A 24,713-nucleotide genomic window follows, 5' to 3' on the forward strand; every position below is an offset into this window, starting at 1 on the left:
CAGTGTCCGTATCAGGCCATAGTATCTTCTCGGCCCGGCAAGCCGTCCACAGTCCTCTCGCAGAGACAGGCTGCTAGCTGCGAGCCACGCTCTGCTCAAACGACCGTATCCCCTTCCAAGCTCCTCGTTTTGCAAACGGTCGCACGTCGATTGGAGGAATCTTTTGCTTACGACCGATGATGGGTACGACTAGCAGTTTCGGTGCTCCGAAGGGCGTGCCTGTGGACACCTGTGGTGAATGAGGTGTCAGGTCTGGATGATTTGAGTAGGTGGTGATGAGACTGCTGACAGTCATGACGGGTGCATCGCACGAATCTATACCTTTAGCCCTGAAAGGCATGCGGAGAGTGAGACTGGTCTGGCCGCTGCTAGCTGCTGTTCGACCTAGCTTGGATGAATTGTAATCACGCCTTCTCCATGCTGTCTGCATAAGATTCTCACGTGTACTCCCCATTCCCCGGTTTCGCCCATGGATAGTCTCCTGCATCTGAGGGTGTCAGACGAATCGCTACCGACGCCGACACCTCGCCGGCCATGTCGCAGGTACATGCAGCATTGCGGTCACATGGGCAGCGGGCACTCAATCGACCAATGGCTGCAGATCATTGAGAGCGACAACCGGCCCATGACGAGGAGACAATGACGAGCGATATCGCTTAAGCCAAAAGTGCGTGTGAAAGGAGAGCCGGGCTCCCTTGATGAGAAGCAGTAGAAACTCTCGTTACACACCAAGTGAAGTAACAGCAAGACTGTAGCGAAGTAGTCAAAGAGAGAGGACAGTGTGTCCCACAACTAATCGTCAATGTGATAGAACGAGTAAACAGTAGGCCGCCCCTGTTCCACATCCCCAGGCTCGCGGCCGCGAATGTGCCTTGTCAGAACGCTCGACGCGGCCTTTTTGATGCTGTAATATTTTAGTCACCTTCAGCGTGGTGCTTAACGCCGCGCATAGCTCGTTTGTGAATTCACCGGGGTACGCCCATGGCATTTCGCTGGGGCTGTCGGATCGCATACTATGGGTACCTCAATAATTCAAACGCTGCCGCAGTGTTTGAGGAGGAGGCACCCGCTCTTACGCCGCACCTTTGGGGTTCCCTGGCCATCTAGGTATTTCGAGGCCTGGCTCGCCGCCGTCCACACGCTGAGTAAAGGCATACGGGCTGTTGAAAAGCTTGCCTTTGGGGGAACTGGAATACTCTCATACGATACCGAAGTGCAGCCGGTCTGAACGGTATGAGATTGGACCGGTCCGGAAGGCAAGTTAGACCAGCGTGCGTATGTAGCCATGATTGGTCATCAAACACTATTATTGCTGTACAGAACACCGGGGCCGTCGGACGGAGTGGCTGAAATGCATTCCATACAAGAGGCCCTCTGAGAAGATCGCGTGGGAATCCGGGTTTGGGATGTCGTTGGTAACACCGTACGTGCGGCTTTGTGTACGTAAGATAGCGGCGTACGTCTCACGTGTCCGCGTGTGTTTAGATATGTTGCAGACCCAGCTCGCCAAGTGAGTGAATGTTGATTTGGGAAGGCCGCTTTCGCCCTTTGTCCCCACAGCCCGAAGCATCCGCTGGGTCCCGTACGGTCGCAAGATCTCTCCGAGAACAATTCGCTTCCGCTGAGTCGCAGCGCTGAGTAAGAAACAAACTGACCTCTACAGCTTGCTCGGTAGGCGACCACCCTCCCATACTACGCGCGCATCGTTGCGACAGCGACCATGCCACATGGAGTCGCAGAGCAGCATGGCATTCACAGGATATCGCTGATTCACTTGCGCGCAGGTCGCCTTTGCCGCCGTTGCCACCTCGCCGGAGGCTGGGACCACTACTAATAGCACAGTGCTGAAGGCGACACTTCCCACGACACCGACCAACAAATCCTCATAAATTGTCATACCCAGTCGACAACGGCGGCGCATGGTCTAGAGATCACCAATCGGCCGGGAGACCCCAACAGCGCACGCAGGCGTAAAGTCCGCAAGCAACAACCGCGGCGCCTGCACGCTACTTCCTGTGATATATTTGCTGGGCAACCAGTTGCCGGACTATGCAGCACTCGCCCGTCGCTCAGGTAAGCTCACTGTACGGCTTGGCTCAGCACATCAGGCCCTAATCGCAACCCGTCCATCCGTACATCACCCCGAAAGCAGTACCCACCTTGCTGACTCTGCTGTCTGTACAGGACCGCCCTTTGGAGATGAGTTAGTAATCCTACGCCTTCCCTCCCACTCCTTGACTCTCGATTCCGCTTTTACTGCGGAAACATGGTTCTCCGACCATGCTGACACAGTTCTTGCTTAAAGACTTGCGTGAGCAGCTTCTCGCCGCGGGGGCTTCTGCCTCTGGTCCCTCCCCGTACCCCCCCTCAAACGCTGCGCAGGGCTCACAGGACAATCCATATCACGGATCGGATTCTGCGAGCCCGCATGAACAGTACGACCAAGGTTCTGGAAACCAGCAAGCTTTCGGTATGAGCGGCGACAGTGCAGGCGATGAGGGTCTTAGTCCTGACGCGCGCAACAAAGGCAAGCGTGAGCTATCAACCAGCAAACGAGCTGCTCAGAACAGAGCGGCGCAGGTATGGGTCTCTACTATAGTCCTTCGCTCGGACTGAGCTAACAGCAATGTAGCGTGCCTTCCGGCAACGCAAGGAGGGCTACATCAAGAAGCTCGAGGAGCAGGTCAAGGAGTTCCAGACGATGGAGCAAAACTTCCGCGGCCTGCAGAACGAGAACTACCAACTTCGCGAGTACATCCTCAACCTGCAATCCCGGCTCCTGGAGAACAAGACTGAGCCGCCTCCGGCACCATCTCACCTTGGTCTCCAGCCTGGCTCGCAGCCTCCGCCTAGCGGCTCTACCGACTCTTCTTCCAATGTAGAGCAACAGCTTCGCATGGAGATGCGGAACGAAGGCTCCCACGACGCGATGAGGCACCTGCAAGCCGCTGCAGCGCAGGCAAGCGAAGCTCGGCCGGAATCCTCTCCATATGGCTTGGGTCGACGTAGCGACGACGCTGCAGATGCAAAGCCAGTGTCGTAGGACGTTTCCCGGCATCGCTTTCGGCGCATCACGGAGTTATGGAAGCCACGGGTCATTGTTGTCAGGAAGGTAACGTTCTGGGAAATGGCATTCATGGATGGGTGGAATGCATTGCGATATCCTGTTCGAAAGATGGAAGTGCGTTAAAACTGTGGTAGCATCGCGAGGTGCAGTGTCGGTTGGGAGCTCGTAACAGCGTGCTGACGGAGTCAACGTCACACCATGCGACAGCAGAATGGAGGGTGCAACAGCAACGACAGCGGTATCTCACATGGAAGCAGTTTCTCGCTTAGTATTCAATGGCCAGAGCGCCAAGAGCGATTATTGATACCGATCTTCACATCTTCATCCCATATCTGCCTCCGATCACCAGCCCACTCACGACGAGCTCATCAATGAAGGTGCGTGTATCAACAAATTCGCTGTGTATGTTGACTTCATCAGGGTGGCCAATTTCGGCCCCGAGTGATACGGGTGACACCGACGTACACCAAGATGTGTCAAGATGTCTGTCCGGTAGCTGAGCGAGCCTGTCTGGCGTCGTCAAGACTGTGCTTGGCTTCGTATTGATGTGTCAAGTGTAGAGCGCTGTGGTATCGGGCTCAACGAAGTGGCTGAAGTCGGTTCGAGGCCCATCACGTATCAATTCCCATCAAGACCCATCATACCACCAACGACTCGCAACCTAATGTAGCCGACGCTGCAAGGCCCAACGGACCTCGGGAAGGGCTACCAACGATCGAGAAGAGTTCGAGGAACGACAACCGCATTACGTCGGGCTCATGCGCCTTCGCGTACTTTGCTGCGTGACTGCACTACAGCGTCCCTCCAGACGCCACAAGTACCGCGTGGTCGTCTTCTGTGGAATTTGACACTAATGAGAGCGTTGTGTGGCAGCTTCAACCAAAGTCAAGCCACTCGGACTGTGCCCACGCGAGTCCTCTTGCTCGGTGGTTCACAGTTCCGATTCAGAGAACACCGACGCTTCAACATCTACCTCAGCAATGGCTTTGGTTACACGGATAGTGGGAGAAGGAGGAAATGCGTTCACTATTACGCCGCAAAATGCTTCAAGTTGATTACTCGTACAAGCAGTTCTACAGTTTGTTCACAGGCTCACCGCCCTGTGGGACGCCTTCTCGGGCAACGATCACTCATCCAAGAATACACTCAAGCTCCGAAGAGCCTACTGCTGACACGACCACGCCGCAACCGATCTCCCGATCACTCGGTGACCCCAGCCAACCACGACCTCGCTCCGCAGTACCAGGTGCAGTGGATCGCCTCCGCGGCTCCGAAACCCCTGAGCCATATCAGAACCGCCAGGTCGGTTCGCCGAGGCACCGGATGGTTGCCGTCCATACGAGGGTTGTTTGAACTAATGGTAAGGATGCAAGGCTCGTATGATCCGAGGTCAGGGCCCTTCGGTCCTGTAGCGGACGTTTCGGGGACTGTTACGAGATGCTTAGCAGGTTTTTGTCATGAGTCCTTGGCAGCTTGATCATTGTTGATGTTCAACAAGGCGGCAAGCAGAGGTCAGTGAGCCAGCTATTGGACCAGCAGCATGTTGCTGTGGTGCTGTCTGTGTGAGGGTCGCGTGACTTGCATACAAACATGCTCAACTGATGCTAAACAGGCGGTCATTGATGTTGAGAGCACGAAGAACCACGAACAGTGCTCAGCAGCAGGCAAGGCGCCCGAACGACGGATTCAGCTGCTCGAGTAGCACTGTCAGTTACCTTTGACGACAGACAACGCTTGCACCCTCGATTCAAGGCAACGCAGCCTTCCAAAGCCTCCCAGTACCTATCGACCACATCAGATTACCGGGACATGTCCCTCTCTGAGCCTCTGACACCGCGAGTCGGCTCTCGGTACACCAAGGAAGCTGCAAGGCGTTCCTGGCTCCCGGACCATCAGCAAGCGGCTTTTGCGTTGTCGAGAAACAGAAAATCGATTGCACCATTGCCATGGTCTGACGCATGACAACCATGTCGGACGGTGGAGCCTGACGACTCACTTCGATGACGGCCTGCCTTGATATCGACGATAAGAGCGGTCGAATGGTCCCTTTGAGCAGGAAGACGACATCGTTGCGACAGAAGATCTACGATAGTCCAACACGGGGCAGCCATACTTGACTGGAGTGAACAAGCTTTAAGACTCCAAGGCGCAATCCTAGACCGTAGATCCACTACTCAGCCGCGATCCCCCAATGACAACTTCTGAAGAGGATGGCCCGAAGACTGAGAAGACAAGATTGGGCCTTCAGAAGAGAACAGCCAGAGCGGCCAGGTATGGCGGCAATCCCACCGGTTGGAGAACCCGACATGAAGCAAAGCATAGCCAATTTGAAGAGCCATGACCGAGCAAATATTGCGGGCGAGCTGTGGAAAACAAATGTCTTGGGCATTCACATAGCCTGGAAGGATGGCATTGACGAGCAAAGATGCGATCCCGCACACCCATGGAGCTGGCGGTAGCAGTGGAGTGCCAGCAGAAGAGCCGGTGCGTCCATACTGCATGATTGTTGTTTCTTTGGTGTTATCGACGCCTGAAAAGGCAGGACAAGGCAGCACATCGGTACTTAGCATCATGCTCATGGCCCACGCAGATCAAGGGCTGGACCAATAACTTTATACCAAGTCCTTCGGATATCGACGATAGGTTTCTCCAAGCAGTCAAGTCTCAGCAATGCCAGCCAAAAATTCGGTCACAGGCGCAAACTCGTTTGGCCCAATATTTCATCGAAACAAGAGCATCAAAAGAGTTCACCAGCAGCGAGTCGCGAGGTAGCTACATCTCTCTTAGGTAACGCAATGCGCACCGAGTAAACCATGAAGGGTGCTGTTTTTCAGCTGCACACCGACATGTGAGGCAGACGGAACGTTGCCCTTGAAGCACAAATTTTGAATGTGCAATATAAAGGGGATTGCAAATATGGACAAGCTTACCGTTACCAAGCTTCTCAGAACCACGGCTGCCCGCAGCAACAACGTTGGAACGGGAACAATTAATGCATAGGAGGTAGGACTTGGGAGAGAGTGATGATAAGATAGTCTTCACTACCTACCTCACCCACCATCACCACCTACTGCGCAACATTCCCCGGCTTATACTCCTCCTTGAGCACCCACATCCCCCTCCCCCTCCCGCCTTTCTCCAACGTCGCAATCGCCTTCAACATCTCCTTGAACTCCGCCGTGCGCTGCTCCGTCCGGCAAAAGCGATTGAAGTGATCGATAAGCATCTGCGTGTATGCCTTGCCACCCTGCGCAACCAAGTAATCCCGTATCAGGATCAAGAAGTCTTTGCCCTTGGGGTGGCGATCTGAGCGCGCGTTCGCGGTGCGCGAAGACGAAGCTGCAGGGGACGAGACGGGCTGGCGGGCAGCGAGGTTCGCAAGGACGCTTGCAGAAGAGGGACCGCCGCGGCCGCGAGCGGATGCACCACCCCGGCGAGAAGCAGGTGGTGGGAACTCAGGACGTCCTGCTGAGCCCACGACGCCCGTCCATGTCGGTACACCTGCTGGAATCGTTCGCGCGACTTCGCCGGCTCGCTGGAGCTCCTTGGCGGCTTGGGAGGCGACACGGCGGGCTTCGCGGGCGATTATCTCGGGGTCGGCACGGACGGTCTTGCGGCCGTTGATGATGGCGTCGTGTTCGAGGGCGCTCTGCACGCCGGTGCGGGCGAATATGGAGGAGAGCATGCGGTCGTCTTTGGTGGAGGCCTCGGCTGACGCAGGGCCTTCGGCGGTGTCGTCTTCGTCGCCGGTGCGGAACTCTTCTTGTCGTGAGATGCCGGTGACATCGTCGAATTGTGGTCTGTTCGATGCAGTCTGATCCTCGGGTGGTGTGGGCAGGCCACGCTCTTCTCGGCCTTTTGAAAGCTGGACTTCTGTGCCTTTGAAGACCATGCCGGTCTCAGTCTGTCCGTCAGGCATAGCGTCGCCGAGTGTGAAGAGGTCGTGCAGATCTTTCAACTGGAATGTCTGCCTCTGCTTCGGATCCCGCAAGATCTTGTTTGTCAAGAATTGCTTGAAGATCTGTCGATGGTAGATCTTCTCCTCAATTGTACCAGCAGTCATGAGCCGGTAGATCTCGACCTCACGCTTTTGGCCAAGCCGCCAGGCTCGCTCACGGGCTTGTACATCTGTGGAAGGGTTCCAATCCGGGTCATAGATAATCACACGGTCCGCACCAGTCAAGTTGACACCAAGACCACCGACTTTGGTAGTGAGCAGAAAAACATGCAGGTCTGGATCACGGTTGAAGTCGTCCACCAGGTCTTGTCGATCCTTGATATTGGTGCTGCCGTCCATGCGCACATAACGAAAGCCATCCATGTTCTGGATGAACTTCTCCAAGATATCGAGCATGATGCGGTGCTGTGCGAACAGCAGCGTCTTATGGCCACGCTTCTTCCAAGTCTCGAGCAAGGCTTTGACGACTTGCATCTTCCCGCTCTTGTGACCGCTGCCGTAGACATAACCGCTCTTCTTAGACAATGTCCGGTGCTCGACCAGATCCGGATGGTTGCAGATCTTGCGTAGGATGTCGACACCGTAGAGCGCTTGTCGTTTGCCGGCCATGATGGACTTCATCTCTTCAGAGGCGAGGAACCACTCGTAGGCATCACGCTGCAGCTTCGTGAGCTTGCAGAAGAGTACCCGTTCGCTCTTCTTTGGCAGGTCAGTGGCGACATCGACCTTGAATCGCTGCAGCAGGTACGGCGAGATAGTGTCTTTCAGCGTTTCCGCGCACTTCATCGCCGTCTCGACCTGCAGGTTTGAAGCATTGGCATATCCGCCCTGCTTGATGGGTATCTCGAACTGGTTCCGAAAGTTCACCAACGTACCAAGTCGCATCGGGAAGATGAAGTCGAACAGACTCCACAGCTCAGTCAAGTTGTTCTGCATTGGCGTACCGGACAGAATGATACGGTTGTGAGTGCGGAGCTCCTTGCAGTAGATAGTGATTGCTGTGTTGGGATTCCGGATCTTGTGACCTTCGTCCAGCACAGCATATTCCCAATCCGTTGGTATCAGTAGCTCAGCATATGTCTGAAGGCCGGAGTAAGTGGTCACCAGCACGTGGCCGTCTCGGGCGACTCTGTCCAAAATGCGCTTCGCAGACTTGTGGCCTTTGCTCTGTGTGCTGCGCCGACTGTAGTTGTCATCCTCGAGCTCATCCTCGATCCGCGCTTCTCGCTTCACATCAAGCATGCCGCTACCAGACGTGTGCAGGATCGAAACACGCAGAGGTGGCCACCAGCGATGGAACTCATTGACCCACTGCTTCATCACTGTGGCCGGACAGACGATGATGATCGGCTTCTTGAGCTTTCCCGAATAGTGTAAGCCGGCAAGGAAGGCTATCACCTGGATGGTCTTGCCTAGTCCCATCTCGTCGCCGATGATGCCGCCGACTTGCTGCGAGTATAGCTCCCACAGCCATTGCACGCCGGTCTTCTGGTAGTCGAAAAGCGAGGGGTAGATGTCGCCCGGTATCCGGTATCCACCCTCAAACTCCGCATCTGTCCGGCTCGGGTGCGGCATAGTCCACTCTTCTCCATCATCTTCCGTTTCAGGAACAGCTTCGTCTGGTTCAGCGCTACCCTGGCGGCCTTTGGCCTTCCGCCGCGCAGCGCTTCGCCGTCTCACCCAGCTCTGCAGGCGCGCTTGGTATACCTGCTCGTTTCCATCATCTATACCAGCGAGATCTTCCTGATCTTCTTCCTCGTACTCTGCAGCTGCTCGCTTCGTCGCCGACCGCTTACCCTTGCCTTTGCGCCTGATGCCCGGCGTTGTAGCGATGACTTCTTCGCCGTCTGGCATCGCATCTTCGTCACTCGCTGGTCCAGCGTCCACGGGGTCAGGTTCGAACGTATCGGACTCATCAGCGGCCGGCGTGCTTGTGTCTTCCGATGCAGCTCGCGCTTGCCGCGTTGACTGCAGCCTCCTTCGCTTGGTAGGCCGACCTGAAGTGGCAAACTCTTCATCCTGCAACTTCCGTGCTAGTTCTGCATCACCATCGGTGTCACCAGCGGTATTGACGGCCGCGGAAGAGTCGTCCTGCTCAAACCCAGGCGCAAGTAGATTGCGATGCGACACAGGACCAGGCTTTCCAGCCTCTTCCTGCTCCGCAGCCTCAACATCTTCCTCCGGCTGATCGCCCTCCTCTTCAGCGTCCAGCAGCACGTCTCCTAAACTCGATGAGGTCTTCAATAACTGCCGGCCCATCTTTGAGAAGGGCGTGATCTTGCCCGTGCGGATGAGAAACTCACGCTGGCTCTCGCCAGGTAGCCTCTTGTTGGCAGCATCTTCCGTGTTGTGCTGCTCTGCCTCCTCTCCGTTCTTCGCGCGCTCCGCCATGCGTCGCTGTATTTGCTCCAAGTCTACATCCAGTGTCTTGATCTGTGCTGTGTAATGCTCGATCTCCTCCTTGTGCTTCTTCCTGGCGATGGCACCCACGCCGAAATCGCCCACCTTCTTCTCAAGAGCCTTCACCTGCCCGAGTAGACGATCTCTGTCCTTCTGCGTCTTCTCGAGACGCTTCTTGTCGCGCTCGTCTGCCTGCTCGATCAACAGCTGATCCGCTTGCTGTCCGATGGCTCTTTCGAGGTCATCTTGATCGCGTACGCCGGCACCGAGATCGGCAAGCTGTGCTGCTTCGTCGCTGTCGTTTACGGCGTCGTCTTCGGTAGCGGCAGGCTTTTCGTCGGGTCGACTCGCATCGATTGCTTCCATTGCGGTGCTGTCGTTGGCCGGTGGTGGCGAGACGGCTTCTTCGTGGACCACACTGTCCGGTGCTGCTTCTCCAGGTGAAGCCATGACGGTGACCGTGTCAAAGGACTAGCGCAAGAGCACAAAGCCGGTGAATGCTAGGCAGCGCTGTTACTCATCGCCTTAATCGTTTCGAAGCCTGCATGTCCGGTGAGGTGAGAGGTGAGATGTCGGTGTGTTGGACTCAGTGTCCCCCTTTGTTGTTTCCCCGTTGTTCGTCACACTCCCCGTACGTCGATGTGGAAGTAGCCGCAAGCGTGAGGTGAAGTTGCAATTGTCTTGTCTGGTATGACGCGCTTCCAGAGTGTTTCGAGACGCACGTGCCTGATCGGCGGGTGAACTCTATCTGCCTGCCGAGATCCGAGAAAGCTTGGCGCTATGCGTCGACGTTCGATTGGCGTCTCTCCATGAAAGCAGACAGCGACAGCGACATCACGACGAACTTCGGAGGCTGCTCACACACACACACACAGTATACACGGCGCTTTCTGGTACCGTGTTGTCAACTCCGCCTGAAAGTGGGGATGCGATAACAAAGACACCACCACCTCAGCCTGACAGCAGCTCACCATGGCCTCACTTCCACCACGTCAAGCCTCACAAACGCGCCGAGCCTCGCCCGATCAGCCATCCGACGCACAGCAGCAGCATCAACCTTCTCCATCGCCAGTTCGGACACGTTCGGAGGACTCCCAAACACTCTTCCTCAACAAGCCCGGGGAAGCTGCTGCCTCGCAACCGGCTCAAGACTCAGAGCAGCCTCAGAATCCACAGGCCTCAGAAGGGGAGCCAGAAGAGAAGCAATGCTGGATCTGTTTCTCCGACAGCTCAGAGGACACGCCGGAAACATCGCCATGGCGGAATCCCTGCCCATGTGCCCTGGTCGCTCACGAGGCTTGTCTGTTGGACTGGATAGCTGACATGGAGGCCCCCAACAACCGGCGGCACAACGACTCACTGTCCGCCCCGAAGATAGAGTGTCCACAGTGCAAGACGGAGATCAAGCTGGCAAGGCCACGCAATTTGGTCGTCGATGCGGTGCGCGGAGTAGAGAGGCTGGGTGGACAGATGGTCACGCCTGCTGCTCTGTCGATACTGCTTGGAACGGTCTACCATTCTTCCATGGCATGGGGTGTCCAGAGCATCTACGCAGTCTTTGGCGCAGCAGATGGCTACCGGATACTGCGCCCGCTCGTCCTGAACAACGTCCGGGCACCCATCGAGATTACGAGGTTTATGACTCGCAGACAGATCCTCGAACGAGTGGGCGAGGCCCTTCTCGTGCACTTCCAGCACTGGCGTCTATACGTCGGTGTTCCTCTCATCACACCCATACTCGTGCTTTCGAGAACATCGCTTGCCGACACAGTGCTGCCTGTATTACCGATCGTCTTCTTTGCGTCACAGGCCAACTCGATGCAAGACACGGGCGACTTCGCCGTTTGGCCACCTTCTGCCAGCATGGCATTCGCAACACTTCCCTACATTCGCTCAGCGTACAACTACTTCTATCGGCGGGTATTGATGCCGAAGCAAATACAGTGGTTGAAGGAGATACAGCCTCGGCTTACTCAAGAAGCGGGAAATGCAGAGGGTGGCAATGGCGAGCAAGGAGCGGAAGGTGGACAGCAGGGAAACATGGGACCTAGAGAAGACGACGACAATGTCTTTGAGGTGAGGATTGATGGTGGGATATGGGACGACTGGGAAGATGAAGACGAGGTTGAGGATGCGGCGGCTGCACGACAAGCCGTTGAAGAGGCTATCCAACAAGCCCAACCACCTCCTCAAGACCAGCCACAGCAGGGTGGTAACGACAACGCCAATGCAGCCGAACAACCTCAGCAAAACCCTGATCAACAGCAACAACCACCGCAACAGGCCCAGCAACAGCAACCCCAGCAGCAAGAGCAACAACCCCAACAACCCCAACAACAACAACAGCAGCAGCAGCCCATCGGTGAACGCCGACTCTCCTTCTCTCCCACCGCCATCGCAGAAACCGTCCTCGGCGCCCTCATGTTCCCCGCCATCGCTGGCGTCAGCGGCGAACTGCTCAAATTCTGGCTCCCCAGCTCCTGGACCACCCCCAAGGTCGTGCGCAGTTGGAGTGGAGGTCGAAGCGTGGCGAAAGGTCTGCTGCAGGAGAAGTGGGGGAGGAGTTTGGTGGGAGGTTGTTTGTTCGTGGTGTTCAAGGACGCCGTGATGTTGTATGTGCGCTGGAAGATGGCGGAGATGCATCGGAAGAGGCGGGTGGTGAATTGGAAGGGGCCGAGGAGGGGGAGGGCTTGATTTCTCGTCCTCGAATGTCCTGAGAACTCATCGCCTCTGACCTTTACCGTCGCGACCCCGAACACAGAGAGGCCGGGCCAATTCACCGCTTCTTCTTCTTCCCTTTTGGACGATCCTCGCTCGGCTCCTTCGCGGTGGAAGCTTCAGCTGCTGCTGCTGCTGCTCCTGTGCCGCCCTCGCCAGCTCCTCGCTCCCTGCCAAAGTGCTCCGCAAGCCCTCGCCTCAGATACTCCATATCCAGCCGCGCGGTGTCACCCTCCTCAGTCCGGCCATTCCGCGTCTTCTTCGCCCTCCGCCTATCCTTCGCGCTTATGACCACGGTAAACACACATTCGAGCGCTTCTACTGCTTCCTGCTGCCTCGGTGGCGAGCGGTCTAAGTTCTGGGCACGAAGGTGGTTGATGAATTTCGGGAAGGTGACTTCGCTACAGGACTTGTAGTGTGGGATCACCAGGCCGGAGGAGGTGTAGACTTTCTTCGGTTTCGGCTGCGGTTGGAATCCTTTGTCGCTGTTCTTTCTGCCTCGCCGTTGCTAGGCGGCAGGGCTGGATGGTGTGCGAGCAGATGTGTTAGAGGCGAGGCCGAGGGCTTTGAGGCCCTGGAGAAGGATGCGGGACATGTTGGGACGATGGAGGACGATGCATCATTTACTTTCCGAGCCATGCTATATACCTATAGGCAAACCAGCTCGTGCTGCGCTCGATGCATTACCCAATTTGCTGGAACGCTGTGACTGCGCCTACGGCTGAGACTCCCTTGCTTTGTCGGTGATCTATACTGGCGCGCGAGAAGGCAGCAGAACAGCACCAGTGGAGCCGCATACTTCAACGGGGGTTCCATGGTTTCACGACAGCAGGAGGAACGACGGCCGGGTGCGTTAGGTAGTGGACAGGGTGATACGTAAGGCGGATTCCACGGGTTAACAGCTCGGTCTTTGCGACAGATCACTTTACCTACATGTATCCAGCTTGCCCAGCGCCGTTGATAACACTGTAGGACAGCTCTTCTGATAGAGATGATCAACTTACGCCTATGCACACAATTTTCCTCGAGGGAGCAGACCTTCGTGAAGTAATCCAACCGTGATATTGCTGCCCGCTCAACGCTGCAGTAAAGTCGTACTACGTCGCCCACAACCTCTTCATTCATCACCACCAGCTTCCATCATCCACAACTCCAACATGGAGACCAGCCCGACCAATCTGTTCAGCGTGAAGGGGATGGTCGTCTGCATCACAGGCGGCGGCACCGGTGACTCCATCTCCCTTATCACAACGACAGCCCAGACTACTAACACCCATCCCAGGCATCGGCCGCATGATGACAGAAGCCTTCGCCGCCAACGGCGCAGCAAAAGTCTACGTCGTCGGCCGGCGGAAGGAGAAGCTAGACGAGACTGCTAAGCTTTCACCAAATATCGTGCCCTTAGTTGGCGATGTTACGTCTAAGGAGTCTTTGTGTGAGGTCGCAGAGCAGATCAAGCAGGAGACTGGATTCGTGAACCTGCTGTGCTGTAACAGCGGGACGATGCCGCCGCCGATTGGGGTTAAGAGTACGGAGGTTAGCGTGCAGGAGTATGCGAGGAAGGCGCTTGAGCAGTGAGTACTGTCTCTCTCTCTCTGCCCAGTAGTGAGGGTGTTATATGTGTGCTGACAGGCCACTCTTGTCTGTAAAAGGAAGACGGAAGACTGGACCACGACCTTCCAGACAAACAGCGTGGCGGTGGTCTTCAACACCTTTGCCTTCCTGGAACTACTGGACGCTGGAAACAAGAAAGGAAACTGTCCGGGACGAAAGAGTCAAGTCATCGTTACGAGTAGTATTGCCGGCTACTTGAGGGTGCCTGGAAACTTCGGGGCGTATCCTGCTTCCAAGGCCGGTACGTCTCTGTCTCCTCCATAATCCGTCTCTGAAAAGCAGAATGAGAGCTAACTTCAACAGCAACAACACACATCGTCAAACACCTCTCCGGCACCCTAGCGCCCTACTCCATCCGCGTCAACGCCATCGCACCCGGTCTCTTCCCGTCCGAGCTGGCAGCAGGTCTGATCGCCCAGGGTGGCAAGACGGACAAGGACGTCACGGAGGAGGGAGCTTTTGACAAGAGCTTCATTCCTGCTGAGAGATTGGGTAGGACGGACGATATTGTGGGAACGATGTTGTACATGGCGAGTGCGGCGGGGAGTTATCTGAATGGGAATATTCAGGTTCTGGATGGGGGGAGGATTTCGCAGTTGAATGGGACGTACTGATCTTAGGATGCAGGATAATTTCGAGAGCATAGTGAGTGGGCAGTGGATAGATGAACGGACGATAGATACATGAATACAGGGCTACGAACAGGAAGATTTTCTCGCTGCCCTTCGACGTAGGAGGTAGTGTCGTGCTTCAAAGACATGGTGCCAATTCTTCTTGTAATCATCGATATAACACTGCCAAGGCCAATGGCAGCTGCAAAATGACTGCCATCCACCCGACTGCTTCAGCAAAAGCTCGCAATGCCAACGGCGGAGTCAGAGGCATACCGGCTCACGACGACGACAGACCGGAGGAATTCAACCGCCGCCGTCTCCACACAAAGATTGATCCCCATCCAACAAAGTATGAATCACACACAGTGACTCTTCACGAGACGAGAAAGAACAACATATAAGGCATTTTACAAGACGTCCCGACTGTACATCTACAAACACGAGCATCAGCCGCGACCATGCCCGTCACCATCTCCCCACTCCAGCGCTCAGACATCCCGCTCTTCGTCCGCATCGAGCTCGAAGCCTTCCGCTCTCACCCACGGATCCCCATGCTATGGCCACGAGGCTACACCGACGACCTCTACGCCTACTACGAGTCCAACAAGAATAGAACCTTCGACGATCCAGAATGCCAGTTCCTGAAAGCCGTGGATGATGAGACCGGGAAGATGGTCGCTGTCTCCGAGTGGACGTTCTCGCTTGACACCAAGAAGCAAGCAGAGAATGAAGCTGTTGATCCCAACGGCGCACCGCCAGCGAACTGGCCAATCGATGGGAATTGGGAGTTGAAGAGGTTCTTTAGCGTGAATTCGGAGAAGTGGAACAGGGAGTGGCTGAAGGGGCAGCCGTATATTGGTATGCTGGTCCACTAAAGTGAGACGGAGATGCTAACGCTGTAGCAGAGCTCAACTTCCTAGTTACAGATCCGGAGTACCAAGGCAAAGGCGCGGGGACAGCTTTGCTCTCCTGGGGCGTGCAGCAGGCCGACAAGCTGGGAGCACGGATGGCGCTCGAGTCGACTCCGGCCGGCCTTTCCCTGTACAAGCGTGTCGGATTCCGACAGGCGGATGTCATCAAGGCGGACATGAAGGAGTTCGGGTGGACGCAGCCATATGACCCAGAGGCGGCCAAGAGGGTTTGGATGGTGCGGGACCCATCGCCTGGTAGCGCTTGAGCGCTATTCAGTGTTCGTGAGCCATGTGGGTGGAAAAGGAAGCGAGTAGATCAAGCCAGAACTTCCAGCTCATATTGTCAAGGACTGGTAGCGTCCATACGCTCAGCAGCTTTCAATTCCCCAAGAGCCCGGTGTTCCTCGCTCCTTGTGTCGAACCGCAGCGTTTCGGCGAGTCGGTCGTGCAGTCGTGAGAGATCGCGCTTTGATAGCGTAGCCTCAAGCTCTTCCATGACATCGGGCTCTTTCACGCCCAATGACAGCAGTTTGCGAGCAGCCCAAACGATGGTCTCGAGCGCGGACGGCTCAAGAGCTGCAGACGCTTCAAGTCCTTGAGACTGCACACTGTCTTGACCGTGCGCCTCTATCCCCTCCATAGGCGAAGATTGTGCAGGTGCATTGGAGCGGACACGCTGTTGTCTTTGCGCATCCTTGATCTCGTCGAGCGCGGACCTGAGCACCAGGCGAATTGTCGTCAAGTCCGGCTGAAGTCCGCCGTAGACGACAAGCTCGCTTTGTGGGTTTGTCGGAAGGGTAACGACATTCCGGATAGCCGCCTCCTCGGCAAGAAAAGGCTCGAATCTAGCCATCTGAACTTCTCCAACGTCCTCGTCGTGAGCTGGCATATCTCCGCTTTGTGCTTCCTGGATGGGGCCGGACCAGAAGGCATCTATCACACTACGACCTCTCGCAGCCCCAAAAGCCCCAATGATACCTTTCAGCATTTCGTTGAATGCTCTGGTACTGATGTAGCACCTGTAATACGCCTGTTGTGGCATGAGCGCCTTGCAGAACCCAGCCCAGTAGTTGTCAGCACGAGACAATACTATCAGCAGAGTAGCCACTTGATCCCGGAAGTCTTGACTTTGCTCATAAGTGATCTGAATCGCCGTAGTGAATAAGTCTCTGGCCTGGCTGAAGTCTTGGAAAGGTTGCTTGTTCTGGGCGACCGTCTGTTCTCGACGAGCTTCACTGTCCTGGTGGCCTTTCTTCTTTCGGTAGGTTGTCTTGTCCTCGCGAACTTCCTCGCTGTTGAGAGTCTTGGGATCTTGATCGACAGTCCTTTCGCTGTCCTTCCTGGCGATTCCATACTCTTGTAACATGGCACGAGTGACATGAGCGATACTGCCTATGTCCAACCCATATGCTGACATCTCGTGTACGTGTGTCAAAATCTTGCCCGCTGCGGCCCAGTTTTTTCGTTCGACTTGACTCCTGAAGAACGCTCGGAGGTAGTCCGGCGGTAGAGAGGGGTGCTCATAACTGGCCAAAGCCTTGCGTGCATTCACGATCTTGGACAGCAGCGACCTGTCGTCCGTTTCGGAAGCAAATCGAATGAGTGCTGGGGCTACAGCAGGATCCGTATACAAGTGCGCCGGAATTACGGGCCCGTCGATTTCCGTACTGTAGACCATCCAGGTCGCGAATTGATATGCGCCAGCATCAATGACAAGATCAAGGAAGGGGCCAAGGATAGTAGGCGGTATCTGCATCTCGAATGCAGGGTATGCGATGCCGGGAAAATTGCTGGTGAACGTCTCGGATTCTGCTCTGTCCTGATTCCTGGGAGCCCGGTCTTTGGTGAAGTCCCAGACCGACCGTTCCTTGTTGATGTCCGCGAATTCTTGAAGTGATCTGAATACTTCAAAGGCGCCACGCACGTCTCCGGCGTGCATTCGCGAGCGAAGTGCTCGATGGTGAAGTCCGACGATCGCAGCGCTGCCGTCGAAGACGTACTCTGGTACGTCTCGTCCGAACGGTAAGCTTAGCTCAGCGCCCATCCTGGGTGATAGCTTGCTCAACGATTTGAATGTTTCGACACCATGATCTATGCGTTCACCATGGAGATCCGCAAGCCGAAGGAGGACAGCATCCCAGGAGCCAGCTCCAAGCGACAGTCGTCCACGCCGGAGGAGCTTTTGCAAGGTCAGGATGCGTTCAATCACGTAGCTGGCGGCCAACCCTCGCTCACCAACGCCCTGCCGTGTGGAACTGGCCAACGCATCAATATAAGCATTGATGACCTCGCTACTAATTGTCCTGTGCACTGGAGCTTCTATTGGAACGTCCGGCTCATCCATGGCTGAGGGTGGACGAGTGTTAAAGGCATACTCCAATTTGTCCCAATCTGGAGTGCTGCCATTGTCTTCTGGCACCATAGACCGCCACGCAAATGGCTTCCAGCCCGCTGTATATGATGCATCGAGCAGCTCGGCACCCTCCTTGATCCACCCGCCGTGCAGACATGCCCACAAAATCAGCTCTAGCCATACCTCCGGCCTCAGCCCAGCGACGTTGACTTTGTACCGTGAACCGGGTTTGGCGGGCCGTGATGAGTCGTCGGGGCTACTGTTTAGACGAGCCGTCCGGTTGTTCGACCTCTCGTGTGCTCTCCAGGCTGCGTCCGAGAGAGATATCAATATCCGAGACGAAAGCAGGTTCAGTGTGGGAGGCTGCTGAATGCTTGTCGAATCCGTGGATGGCTTCTGGTTGTAGATAGATGCAGGCATAATGCCCATGTGGTGCAAATGGGCAATGATTTCGAGGATCTCAGCCTTGATTCCTGTGTCGGCGCAGGCTGTCACCATGTGTCCCAGACTCCGCCAGATTTGACCAAGTGCGTTGTGAGCAAGTCGTTCACCTCGGCTGAGGTTATCGGGCTTGTCGCCTGTAAGCTGGTCCAAAGTAGCTTGGCCGGGCGCCGAAGGGATAAGACTTGCTTCAGGGCCAGGGGCATCCTCAACAGCGATCTTATCTTCAGTGAGTGCGTCTAGAGAAGACTCACTCTCCCACTGCCCAACAACGTGATGCAGGCGGCCATCTCTCAGCACTTCAGGTCCGAAGGCTTCGACAAGCCGCTTGACCAGCCATATAACGGCGTCCCATCTTTCCTTTTCTACCGCCAGGTAGTACAGCAAGTCGACGTCTGCGTAGACAGGCTCTTGTGCAGCCAATAGGATCTCTGCGACGTCCTCAATATTGGGAGTCAGATCGGCACGCGGTCCAGTATGGTCACGAAGGTGCGGTGGCAAGCCACCCTCTAGCAAGCTCGCCCAACGTTCTGGATCGCGCCGTCCTCTGATCTGTGGAAACCGTAGTCGTTGTGCAGTGGAGGATGGGTCAACTCGATGCCTGAGTCGTGCAACTCGAGCACGCCTCTCGCTTCTGGACTCCACGTGATCGGAGGCATGTCTCGTAGGAGCGTGTTGAAGATGGACGCTGGCTAGACATCGCGCGCCCGGCGCATGCAGTCGCCGCCATGCTTTCAAGCATGTCTGTCGGGGAACATATCGCAGCATACAATGTCTTGGGTGGTGTTCAGCGAAGAAGGTGGTGTGTATGACGGTCTCGAATTGAAGTCGGAACTAAAATATAGGCGTCGGCGAAGCTACAACGAAGACGGCCGAACTTCCGATTTGCTCCACGTACGCCACAACTCGTCTCAGCAACCCGAGCATAAACTTTACTCTCCCTGCAACTCCGCCACCTTAGCGTCCACTTCTGCCTCTGCAGCTTGCGTTTGAAGCTTATGGACGTTTTCAAAGTGACGCAATGCTCGCCAACGGTTCGTGTGCTTCGTGCTGCATCCTTCTCTCCAGCAAGTGATCGTCGTCGGCCATGCCCTCTTTCGTTGGGACTGGGTTTTCTGGCCACCAAGGGGCGTCCCCCCCGCGGTCGTTGGGGGCCGGTGGGCGTCTGTAGAATCGGATCGCTGCTCACCGCTGAGACGCCTGCGCTGGTCCGATTTCACATGCGCCGACTTGGGGGGGTAATACTGAAGCCTAGCGTCGCCTTGGATCTGGTGTACTGACAGCATATGATGGTCTAGCCGGTACGCGGAGGAGAATAGCTCAGTCTCCCGACAGTCCGGGACGCGGCACGCCGTAGGCCACCGACCACTATGGTCCTTCCGGCGATGATGCGCTAACGAGTCGCGGGTCTGGTACACTTTTGTCGAGCTTGGACATTGTGGGCATGTCTTCGGGATGAACTTCGAGTTGTGGGAGCGGTCGAGGTGACTTCGTAGGCGGCCAGTAAGGCGTGTCGGCCCGTCGTAGACAGTAGGGCCCGGGTCCGTGTCGACATAATCGCATTCGGCATGGTCGCACTGTCGGGCAGCCCGCTCATCAACGTCCATGTTTGACCACCGTAAAGACCATGCCGCTGCAATGTCATTCTTGAGCTTCTGGCGGCCCTCGCCGTTGCAGTGAATAGCGTGGTGCGTAAGCTCTGATTTCGTCAAGAACTCGTCGCGGCACTGTGAGATCGTGCACCGGAACATGAATGGAGCTGGCTTATCTCGAGAGTTGCCCTTATCGAAGGCGGTTGTGTCCCCGGTGGCCCACATCTTCGCAAAAGGGGTGTAGCAAATGATGTTGTACCGCGAATATTGGTCGATGAACGTCACCAAAGAGTCGTCTGGGCGCTGGGACGATTGCCTGTCGTCTAGCAGCTCGCCAAGCAGTAGCCTCGCGCTTTCATCTTGCTGATCATCCTGTACCGTCGTTCCGTTGTCGTCGATAGGCGTACCATCTCCGTGTAGGAAGATTTGTGTAGCTAGTCGGTCAAGGTCGGCTTGCTGAACGGTAGTCGTGTCGAGGGAGTCTTCATCGAGCAACTGTCGGTTAGTCGTCGTCTCGTCAGCGTTGTCTCGAACGCTCGGCAAGTCGGTCAAAGGGCCGGCTTTACGAGTCCTTGGGGCATTGGTCGAAAGTTCGGCGAGAGGCATCGATGACCCAAGCGTGTTTGCTGGTAATAACTCGGGTGGTAGCTCGTCCGCCTTGCGCTTGTGCCCGCTGCGTGGCTCGGGGGTCGCGCTCGCCACAATATCCCCGAAGCGCTGTTGTCGGAGTCGGGCGACCGCCGCCTTTCTACTCCTTTGCTGTCCGGTATCGTCGTCGTAAAGGTGCGGCGCGAGCTCGGAAGATGTCGGGCGAGCGCGTACAGTATGGTACACGTCGATAGTCCCAGGCGCAACGAACTTGGGCTCTCGAGGATAAACCGGCTTCTCGTGAGCGCGTAGTGAGTAGAGGTCGAAGTTTGTGTCGCCGATATATTCGTCGGTGTGGCCGTGGAATGCAGTCGTGAAAGAATGGCCGAATGAGCGGCGGACGTCCTCAGCAGTAAGACTGCCGGCGGCTGGGTCTGGGAGAGAACGTAGATCTCTTCCAGCGCCGCGGCGAAGTGCGTGAGTGTAAGCGCGGGTTAGCATGCCGGAGATCAGACCCATCGCCTTGATAGTCTGTAGTGGGCGCCAGGTGGCTACTGGTACATCAAGGTCGCATGCCCACCCGTCGGCGGCCTTGCCGACTAGAACAGGCCGCTTGGGAAACTTCCAAGTTAGACGACGGCCGGGTGTTGTGCTGGCGTGGTCGAGAACCGCTTGAATCGTGTCTCCACCGTCAAGTAGGCCGTGCCTGAGGGCATGGATCAGGAGGAGCGTGACCGGGCAGACGTGGTGGCATTCACTCTCCAGTAGAGGTTGTAGGTGCTTGAACATCGAGGTGTTGTGCTGCATCTTGTGACCCTTGGCATATGCTATCTCGACCGTCGCCCTCAGGTCCGCCAAAGTCACCTCCCCCGCCATTGTAGGAGCGTCGCCTACAAGGTAGAGCTCAACATGCTCATATCGCATCGCCTCCTGGTTGCTGTACCCAGAGGTACGGGCGACGTCGCCTACCCGGCAGCCCAGCGCCGCTTGAAGTACTATCGCTAAGCAGTCGGAGACGACAAGGTCGAAGTTGTTACATCCGTAATCGAGCCAGTGTTGGAAGTAGTCACGGACGAGGCGAGAAAGCGTTACGAAGCCGATCCAGGTCTTCTCGTGCCACGTACCCGTCATCAGGCGTTGGTCGGCGATTAGCTGGTCCATGAAAGTCCGGAAACGTTGCGTGTCGTGAGAGTCCCATGAGAAGTCCCGCCATTGCCATCTGCCGTATCTGATAATCGTAGCACACCCGGCCCACATGGAGCTAGCGCTGGGTGCAGGCTTGCCGGCGCTCAGTGTGAGTTTGCCTAGAAGGCTAGAAGTCAGCCGAGTGTCGTGGTAGCGTCTCATGTAGTAACCTACCGAGAGTTGATTCAACGAAGCGAATCAACTGGACGTAATTGAATGGTCGCTCGGCCGTCTGGCCAAGGGTGTTCTCACGGAAGTACGTGAAGCGATTGTACTACAACGCTTCATGGTCCCGCGTGCTAGGAGCGCCTCCTCCGCCGAACTGGAGGTTTCTGATCGTCGTCTTGGAGGTGTTGCGGTCATGTTCGGCCTCGGCGGCGTAGCGTTCGATCGATGCTTGACCAGCGGATTTCTTCAGTCGTGGCGGCGGCGGCGGGTCGTCGGGCTCTACGTCGGACGAGTTGTAGTTGGCAGCGTCGAACGGCATGGTGCCTGTGTAGCGGGCTGCTGATGGTGATGTACCTAGTCAGAGTGGAATGTCCCTGAGGATGCGGAGTGAAGGGGAAGGAGTAGAGCTGAGCTGCAAAAGTAAAGACGCGGTCTGAAATCAACATTGTGAGGAAGGTGCTATTCAATCCACCGCCCCGCAGCACGTCGCATCATCGTTGTTGCCGCGACCTCGCCGTTTGTCGGCTTCTCGCCGTCGTGCTACGGTCTGGTTCATACCGTCTGCCGCGGGCGGTGTTTTAATCTTTGAGAGTCGCAACACCGTTGTCGGTACGAAGGCGTACGGTACCTCTACCTCCTAGCCGGCGTCGTGAGAAACGCCTTTCCCTTCTCTGAAATCGTCACTCGGTGTTCTGCTATTGTCAAGTGTACCCGATGGAAGCAGCTCCTGCAGTCGCTACAACGTCGCCTAGCAGTACTTGTAGTCTTATGGAAGTGGGAGAGGCATTTATAATACAAGTTTCTGACATTGTCTAAATGAGTGTGGCGCAGAAGCCATAAGGGCTCTGCCTAAGTGCTGGAGGTAAAATGCTAGAGGTAAAATGCAGGGGTCAAAATGCAAGGGTTAAAATGCTCCGATGTGGTCGCCGTCGTCCCGCCGTCGCTGATGTTGTGAATTGCCTTTTCCTCCTAACGCCCAAGCAGATAAGTCAATAAAAGCATAAGTATGTTCGCCGTTGTCCCGCCGTTGTCCCACCGTTGTTCGCTGGCCTGATTAATCAATCATCATAGGGGCTTCACCATTCTCGCTATGCTCGGACGGAGTGGTATAGCCGCCAGTAGCCTCCTGTGCCGTAGAGGAAGTATGCTCCGGCTGGCTGGTCACCGTCGTGTCGGCGTTGCCCAAGTCCCCCTCCTTGCTCTCAGCTGTCGGATCCTTGCGAACCTGAGGAGTCTCTACCGTCGTGTCGGCGTTGCCCAAGTTCCCCTCCTTGCTCTCAGCTGTCGTCTCCTTGCCACCCTGGGGAGTCTGGACAGTCGCGCCAGATTCGCCCTGCTCCTTGACCTGGGTCTCGGCTGTCATGTCCTTGCCATCATGAGCATCCTTCACCGTCGCGCCAGCGTTGTCCTTCTCCCCAGCCTTATTCTCGGCTGTCATGTCCTTGCCGTCTTGAGCAGTCTGCGCCGTCGCGCCAGCGTTGTCCTCTTCCCCAGCCTTATTCTCGGCTGTCTTGTCCTCGCCAACTTGAGTAGTCTTCACCGTCGGCCCAGCGGCGTTCTTCTCAGGAGAGCCCATCGCGGGAGTCGTGGGCGTGTCATGCTGGGGGGAAGTGACAGTCGCCTGAGGGTCGCCGGCGTTCTGAGAGGTCTTGGACTTGTCCTCGCCTGACCCTTCCGCCGTCGTGGTAGCGTTGGTCTCGGTCTTGTCGTCCGCCTGAGACCTACGAGGAGTAGCCTTCAAGAGCTGGTCCATCGTCGTAGCACCGGCGTGCTGAGTGGAGGATTTCATCTCCGCGGCCTCCTTGGCCTGGCGCTCTTGGTAGTCTTTGGCGGCGGCCGCATTCCTAGCGGCGATGGCTGCTTTCTGGTCAGCCGCCAACGTCGCGCCAGCGTCGGCCCCGGCAGCATTGTCAGCTGGGACCACTGCTGGAGTCTGGAATGCCATCGTCGAGGTGGCAGACGCCGAGGCATTCTGCATCTGCTTTTGAACGTGCCGGACCGCCTTATTAATGGTGGCCCGCTGGCTGGGAGTGTAGCACATGGTCTTAGGAAAGTCGTGAAGGTCGTAGGTGTCGCAGAGACGTGTCATCTCCCGGTGAAAGTCCGCCTTTGCCACAGGATCGTTCTGGCAGAGCTTGTATACGCGCATCGCCAGCTCGGCGCCCGATTCCTTGAAACTCGCCATCGGCGGGATAGCGTCGTCGTCGCCGCCCACTTCGGTCTCTGTCTTGATCTTCTTCGCGCTATTGCCAGCGTCGTCGGAGCCGTCCGCAAGGTCTGCAGCAGCGGCGCCACGCTTCCTGGGAGTCCCGTCGTCGCTCTCTCCGCCGCCCCCAAAGTGCATCGCAGGAAAGGGGCTGCGCTTGTTGGGAGTCGCGCCCTCGTCCTCGTCAACGTCGTCCGAGCCGTGCGGCAAGTACTCGGAGGGATGCTGGTACTGAGGATTGAAGTCGAGGATGGTCTCGGGGGCCGCCTTCTTGCCCTTCGTGCGAGCGCGTGGTGGTGCGGCCGGCGTCGTGCTAGCGTCGGCCAGGCGCCTCGCGGCCGCCGCCTCCCTCTTCTCCTTGTTCTGGAAAAACTTGATGAGGAAGTTGGAGAGGTCGTTGTAATAGGGCTTGGCCGTGTTGATCGTCGTCGTGTCCCAGGAAGTGCCCGACTTCTTCACCGCCTGCCGCAGCGAGCCCTTGCGGTCGTCGTGGTTCTGCAGATAGTCCCAGAGCTCGTCCTGAAGGTTGAGCACCGTCTTGTGGAGCTCATTCGTCCGGGTCGTGCCGGTGAGGACGTTGGGAATGACGGTGTGCTCGCGCATGGTCGTGCCGGTACCGTTGGCGAAGTCCATGATGTCCTCGTTGCGCTTCCGCACCGTCTTCATAGCGTCGCGACCCTGCTTGCTGAAGGGCTGGGCGGATTTGTCAGCGAATTGCCCGCGGATGCTGTTGTGGTCGGCCGCCCGCGTGAGCATCTGCTGCACCACATTCGGGACGGCTGCCGGTGCCATGTCGTCGTCGGTTGAGCGTCGTGTGTTTGGGGGGCAAGGGTCTTGAGTGTGGGTAGAGAGAAGGTTGGAGGGAGGTTCGGAGGTCGTGCGGAAGTCGTGGGGAAGT

The 24,713-nt window shown here is 56.5% G+C and overlaps 8 protein-coding genes across 8 annotated transcripts; 4 read left to right on the forward strand and 4 right to left on the reverse strand.

Moving 5' to 3' along the window:
* Positions 1 to 2,280: 2,280 nt before the first annotated feature.
* On the forward strand, positions 2,281 to 3,043 carry LTR77_005646 (uncharacterized protein; the record flags this gene model as incomplete). Its single annotated transcript, XM_064802889.1, has 2 exons — positions 2,281 to 2,580; positions 2,633 to 3,043. 2 exons carry the CDS (start codon positions 2,281 to 2,283, stop codon positions 3,041 to 3,043), a joined length of 711 nt encoding a protein of 236 aa, XP_064659014.1.
* A 3,091-nt stretch (positions 3,044 to 6,134) lies between these two features.
* Positions 6,135 to 9,875, reverse strand: rhp26 (DNA repair protein rhp26; the record flags this gene model as incomplete). Its single annotated transcript, XM_064802890.1, has 1 exon — positions 6,135 to 9,875. The coding sequence occupies one exon, from the start codon at positions 9,873 to 9,875 to the stop codon at positions 6,135 to 6,137; it is 3,741 nt and encodes a 1,246-aa protein (XP_064659015.1).
* Positions 9,876 to 10,397: 522 nt separating this feature from the next.
* LTR77_005648 (uncharacterized protein) lies at positions 10,398 to 12,119 on the forward strand (the record flags this gene model as incomplete). Its single annotated transcript, XM_064802891.1, has 1 exon — positions 10,398 to 12,119. One exon carries the CDS (start codon positions 10,398 to 10,400, stop codon positions 12,117 to 12,119), a length of 1,722 nt encoding a protein of 573 aa, XP_064659016.1.
* Positions 12,120 to 12,201: 82 nt separating this feature from the next.
* LTR77_005649 (uncharacterized protein) lies at positions 12,202 to 12,782 on the reverse strand (the record flags this gene model as incomplete). Its single annotated transcript, XM_064802892.1, has 2 exons — positions 12,202 to 12,651; positions 12,771 to 12,782. The coding sequence occupies 2 exons, from the start codon at positions 12,780 to 12,782 to the stop codon at positions 12,202 to 12,204; spliced, it is 462 nt and encodes a 153-aa protein (XP_064659017.1).
* Positions 12,783 to 13,300: 518 nt separating this feature from the next.
* On the forward strand, positions 13,301 to 14,371 carry LTR77_005650 (uncharacterized protein; the record flags this gene model as incomplete). The annotated part of the gene is made up of 4 exons (XM_064802893.1): positions 13,301 to 13,370; positions 13,426 to 13,717; positions 13,796 to 13,998; positions 14,061 to 14,371. The coding sequence occupies 4 exons, from the start codon at positions 13,301 to 13,303 to the stop codon at positions 14,369 to 14,371; spliced, it is 876 nt and encodes a 291-aa protein (XP_064659018.1).
* Positions 14,372 to 14,829: 458 nt separating this feature from the next.
* LTR77_005651 (uncharacterized protein) lies at positions 14,830 to 15,548 on the forward strand (the record flags this gene model as incomplete). The annotated part of the gene is made up of 2 exons (XM_064802894.1): positions 14,830 to 15,229; positions 15,277 to 15,548. 2 exons carry the CDS (start codon positions 14,830 to 14,832, stop codon positions 15,546 to 15,548), a joined length of 672 nt encoding a protein of 223 aa, XP_064659019.1.
* A 77-nt stretch (positions 15,549 to 15,625) lies between these two features.
* On the reverse strand, positions 15,626 to 21,928 carry LTR77_005652 (uncharacterized protein; the record flags this gene model as incomplete). The annotated part of the gene is made up of 3 exons (XM_064802895.1): positions 15,626 to 18,710; positions 19,013 to 21,568; positions 21,720 to 21,928. The coding sequence occupies 3 exons, from the start codon at positions 21,926 to 21,928 to the stop codon at positions 15,626 to 15,628; spliced, it is 5,850 nt and encodes a 1,949-aa protein (XP_064659020.1).
* Positions 21,929 to 22,663: 735 nt separating this feature from the next.
* On the reverse strand, positions 22,664 to 24,607 carry LTR77_005653 (uncharacterized protein; the record flags this gene model as incomplete). The annotated part of the gene is made up of 1 exon (XM_064802896.1): positions 22,664 to 24,607. One exon carries the CDS (start codon positions 24,605 to 24,607, stop codon positions 22,664 to 22,666), a length of 1,944 nt encoding a protein of 647 aa, XP_064659021.1.
* Between the last annotated feature and the right edge of the window lie 106 nt (positions 24,608 to 24,713).

The sequence above is a fragment of the Saxophila tyrrhenica genome (assembly GCF_035928015.1).
Source record: "Saxophila tyrrhenica strain CCFEE 5935 chromosome Unknown scaffold_8, whole genome shotgun sequence".
NCBI lineage: Eukaryota > Fungi > Ascomycota > Dothideomycetes > Mycosphaerellales > Extremaceae > Saxophila > Saxophila tyrrhenica.